The sequence below is a fragment of the Ovis aries genome, chromosome 17 (genome assembly GCF_016772045.2).
Source record: "Ovis aries strain OAR_USU_Benz2616 breed Rambouillet chromosome 17, ARS-UI_Ramb_v3.0, whole genome shotgun sequence".
Taxonomy (NCBI): Eukaryota; Metazoa; Chordata; class Mammalia; order Artiodactyla; family Bovidae; genus Ovis; species Ovis aries.
Genome location: NC_056070.1, coordinates 26,218,269 through 26,223,683, shown reverse-complemented (window position 1 = coordinate 26,223,683; position 5,415 = coordinate 26,218,269). Strand labels below are relative to the sequence as shown.

The 5,415-nt window shown below is 39.2% G+C and overlaps 1 protein-coding gene across 1 annotated transcript; it reads right to left on the bottom strand.

Moving 5' to 3' along the window:
• Positions 1-221: 221 nt before the first annotated feature.
• On the bottom strand, positions 222-1,105 carry LOC101118305 (non-histone chromosomal protein HMG-14-like). Its single transcript, XM_042234220.2, has one exon. It carries the CDS (start codon positions 1,103-1,105, stop codon positions 800-802), a length of 306 nt encoding a protein of 101 aa, XP_042090154.1. The 3' UTR covers positions 222-799.
• Positions 1,106-5,415: the final 4,310 nt, after the last annotated feature.

Below are 5,415 nucleotides of genomic sequence, written 5' to 3'. Positions count from 1 at the left end.
TAACTGAGATTTTATTGGTTGTTTTGAGGATCACTACACAGACATTTCAATTTGTACACAATTCTTCACATACATACCAGAAATCTAAAATATCATATAGTTGGGATTCTTAACAGTTATTCCAGGGAGTTTCCAGCTTAAAATTTGGAGCCAACTTTCCTTAACAGGATATCAAATACCAATATCTTCAAATATTGATATGTTGTTAATCATAAGTCCCACTGATTCACAATTTAATATCATATACACTTCATACCCAAACTGTCAAACAGTCACAGCACATTGACCAAGTTACTAGGAAAACTGGACTACCACGACCAAAGATGTTATAGTATAGTGCATAAAATTCTGACCAGGAGAGCCAAGATCAAAAAGTGGTTTCCTGTAGGAAATAATTCTACTAAAACAATGTGGGAAGAGAAGTAATTTAAAGTGTTCAAGACATTAAATGCACAACTGACTCCAAACTGCCATTTAGTATGCTTTTGTATTATAGGATATAAAAGCTACTCCCCATGTATGGAATGTTAAGCTGACTGACACCCAAGACAATCAAAGCCTCCCGTATCCAATATCCCACTATTTTCTGGTTGTACCAAAAAATAAACAACCAGCAAATGATTTCACCTCTTAAAAAAAAGCATTCACACTTAAAAAATGGGATGAGGTGGGATTCCCTCCTTTTTAACTGTTTCTAGAGCTACTAAAAAATTGCATTTACAAAATAGTTGATAAAAATATTCCTCTGGATTGTACCAGAAGGGAAACAGGGACCACTGCAGGACTCAGTGTGTGGTTATTAATCAGACTTGGCTTCTTTCTCTTCTGCTTCATCAGAGGCTGGGCTCTCCTCGTTTTTAGTTTCTCCATTTTCTGCAGGTAAGTCTTCTTTAGTCTCCTGGTTGGCCACTTCCGCCTGTTTTCCCTTTGCTCCTCTTTTCCCTTTTGTTTGCACTTTTTTGTCTGAAGATTTATCCTTTCCCGCCGCCTTTTTTGGCTTCGTTTCCACTTTTGCAGGAGCCGGTTTAGCTGACAACCTCACCGATCTCCTCTTGGGCTCCTCCTTCGCCTCCTCCTCGGCGGAGCTGACCTTCCTCTTGGGCATCCTGGCGACAGGGCGGGCGAGAGCCGGTGCCTGAGGATCGCGGCGCTCGGAGAGCCTTCGTGAAGCTGAGTAGCCAGACCGCAACCGCTCCTCCTGCCGCCGGAGCTGCTGGGACCCACGGCAGGGGTGGTGGGAGAACCCCAAGCTGGTTTTAGAAAAGGCAGAAGAACCAGAGATCAAATTGCCAACATCCGCTGGATCATCAAAAAAGCAAGAGAGTTCCAGAAAACATCTATTTCTGCTTTATTGACTATGCCAAAGCCTTTGACTGTGTAGATCACAATAAACTGTGGAAAATTCTGAGAGAGATGGGAATACAGACCACCTGACCTGCCTCTTGAGAAATCTGTATGCAGGTCAGGAAGCAACAGTTAGAACTGGACATGGAACAACAGACTGTTTCCAAAGAGGGAAAGGGATATGTCAAGGCTGTGTATTGTCACCCTACTTATTCAACTTATGTGCAGAGTACATCATGAGAAACACTGGACTGGAAGAAACACAAGCTGGAATCAAGATTGCTGGGTGAAATATCAGTAACCTCAGATATGCAGATGACACCACCCTTATGGCAGAAAGTGAAGAGGAACTAAAAAGCCTCTTGATGAAAGTGAAAGAAAGTGAAAAAGTTGACTTAGAGCTCAACATTCCGAAAACGAAGGTCCTGGCATCCAGTCCCATCACATCATGGGAAATAGATGGGGAAATAGTGGGAACAGTGTCAGACTTTATTTTCTGGGGCTCCAAAATCACTGCGGATGGTGACTGCAGCCATGAAATTAAAAGACGCTTGCTCCTTGGAAGAAAAGTTATGACCAACCTAGATAGCATATTCAAAAGCAGAGACATTACTTTGCCAACTAAGGTCCGTCTAGTCAAGGCTTTTTTTTTTTTTTTTTCCAGTAGTCATGTATGGATGTGAGAGTTGGACTGTGAAGAAGGCTGAGCACCGAAGAATTGATGCTTTTGAACTGTGGTGTTGGAGGAGACTCTTGAGAGTCCCTTGGACTGAAAGAAGATCCAACCAGTCCATTCTGAAGGAGATCAACCCTGGGATTTCTTTGGAGGGAATGATGCTGAAGCTGAAACTCCAGTACTTTGGCCACCTCACGCGAAGGGTTGACTCATTGGAAAAGACTGTGATGCTGGGAGGGATTGGGGGCAGGAGGAGAAGGGGACGACCGAGGATGAGATGGCTGGATGGCATCACTGATTCGATGGACGTGTGTCTGGGTGAACTCCGGGAGTTGGTGATGGACAGGGAGGCCTGGCGTGCTGCGATTCATGGGATCACAAAGAGTCGGCCCGACTGAGCTACTGAACTGAACTGAACTGAACTGAAAGAAAAAATTGCTGAAACTTAACACTATAGAAATAGTCACAAAAGTACACTTTGATGAATGGTTTGTGATGTCTACCACATGGTCAGGTAGCAAACAAGAAACAAGAGAGAACTGGACAACAGGCACGCATGAGGATAAGAACACAAGCAAAACCCTCCTCCCTAGACGTCCAAATGCAGGAGGTGGGTAGAAATAATTAGGAACATACAAGTTTTTCCCCCTAGAAAACCTGATATTTACACATACAAGAATAATATTCTGCTTCTTCATTCTCAAGTGTTTCTTTGTGAGACTTGAAGGATCATTGTTGAAATACAGCAGGCACAACTGTGTTACTCTGCAATAATACAAATGACAAGCAGATTTCTAATAAAATTATCACATTAGCTGGAAGGCAATGGCACCCCACTCCAGTAGTCTTGCCTGGAAAATCCCATGGACGGAGGAGCCTGGTGGGCTGCAGTCCATGGGGTTGCTAAGAGTTGGACAGGACTGAGCGACTTCACTTTGACTTTTCACTTTCATGTATTGGAGAAGGAAATGGCAACCCCCTCCATTGTTCTTGTCTCGACAATCCCAGGGATAGGGGAGCCTACTGGGCTGCCGTCTATGGGGTCATACAGAGTCGGACATGACTGAAGTGACTTAGCAGCAGTAGCAGCAGCTGAATATGTAACTGAATGCAGGTCACTACAATGCAATTGTGTAATATTGTAACAGTATTTAAAAGTATGTTTTTTAATATATTTTTATTTATTTTAATTGGAGGCTAGTTACTTTACAATATTGTATTGGTTTTGCCATACATCAATGTGAATCCACCACAGGTATACACGTGTTCCCCATCCTGAACCCCCCTCCCACCTCCCTACCCATACCATCCCTCTGGGTCGTCTCAGTGCACCAGCCCCAAGCATCCAGTATCAGGTTTTGCAAATCAACTAGGAAGCTCTTTTACTTCTGTTTTAGAAAATAATGTGTCAAGTTAAGATCTCATGGTGACTTCTAACACAATGGTATGAAGGTAAAGTGTTTTAAAAAATTATTTTGACAGGTTTTTTTTTTTAATTCAAAATGCAGAAAATTTGGTTTGCACAAAGCCCACATTTGAGAGGGCTTCCCAGATGGTGCTAGAGGTAAAGAACCTGCCTGCCAATGAAGGAGACATGAGAGATGTGGGCTCAATCCCTGGGTCAGGAAGATTCCCTGGAGAAGGGCATGACAATTCACTCCAGTATTCTTGCCTGGAGAATTCCATGGACAGAAGAGCCTGGAGGGTTACACTACATAGGGTCACAAAGAGTCAGACATGGTTGAAGTGGCTTAGCACACACACACATACATTTGAGTAATTGTCCGAGTTGAAGTTTTAGAAGTGTGAAAAGGCTTATGTGAAATTAATAATATTGTCCTTCATGTTAGAGGTATAAAAAAGATAGCACTTTCAAAGTCCTGTGGTCTTAATTTTTTGACCACAGTGGGAAATTTAGGACTGCCTAATTATCTATGGCATAAAGATAATAACAACAATTTCAAGAAAACAATGGATATTTCTTCCATAGCTGGACTATTGCTGACTTGGTTACTGATATTATATTCATAACTTTAATTCATTCTCAGTACAGACACTTTTGTTTTAAAAAATACTGTGCTTATCTGGAAAACAAACTCTCCTTCAGAGGGTAATCTACATCTGGAAATTCTGCATTATAAAATTTTCTCACCTTCATTGAAATTATTTGAACTTTTCTTATATTAAGGTTTTTGGAGCAAAATACCAAACACTGTAAAATTTTAGCATACAGTATCCTTAAAGTAGAAGACTTTTATCTTATTTACATCTAAGTAGTGGAATAATTGGAAATATAAGATCATTTACATTTAGTGCTACATAAAATCTTATGTGCAATTAATTCCCAACTGACAAATTTTAAATGAGCTTATCAAAGTTCATTATCTAGTAACTTTTGAAAGGTGGCACTTCATTTAGAGAAACACTTGCAGAGGAAAAAATAATTCAGTTTTTTTCCTGTTCAATCAATTAATATTTGTTCAGTAAAATATGGATCTCTCTAAGAAACTTATTTTTTTCTAATTCATGTGGCTCAGACCTTGGGGAAAAACAGAGCCTGAGTTAGAAAGGTAGAGAGCAATGTTCCTTTTGCACCTGCATGATCTCTGAAGAAGGAAATTAGTTTGTGACTATTCCTGAAGTTTGTCGTCTCCCTCTTAAAACTATCTTTGTATATATTCATTTTACTTACAGTATTTTATTACTAATCATTTTCTAATTTTGTGTGTTTGTAGGCAGGATTATTCTTCTTTCACATTATTTATGACTGCTAATTAGTTAACAGCACAGTAACCTTCACCGTTCAAGTAACCAGTAGCCTTGAAAAGAGTGGCTGGTCTATCATTTAGAAATCTACCTGTTTTTATCTTAGCTTATTTATCTGAAGTCTGATGACAAATCAAGTAAGAGAAATTGGTTATACTCTTATAATGGAAAAGCATGGCTGGAATACTTAAGCATCTCATGGACTTAGGAGTGTTTCTACCTACCTATCTAGCTGGTTATCTATCATCATTATCATCAATGTCATCATTTATCATCTTGCATCAACTAAGAGACAACACAATCACCTACTTTGCTTCAGTAAGCCAGTATGTCAGCTTCCATACTCTGATTATCTTTCTAGTTCCCTTTTTAATTACTCATTTTGTTATGAGTACTATATAAATAATGTTTAATCATAAGGCTCTTGAATTTAAAAATGTCTTTAGTGTTAAACATTTATTTACATGTATTCTTTTAAATAATATTTAAACACATAATAAGTAATTTTTCATATCTAAAAATGAATGTCTACTTATAAAACTAAGTATAATAGATCAGCTAAAATAACATAGGGAAAAAACACTGAATATAGAATCATAAATGAAATTTTTGCAATCTATGTAAATCAT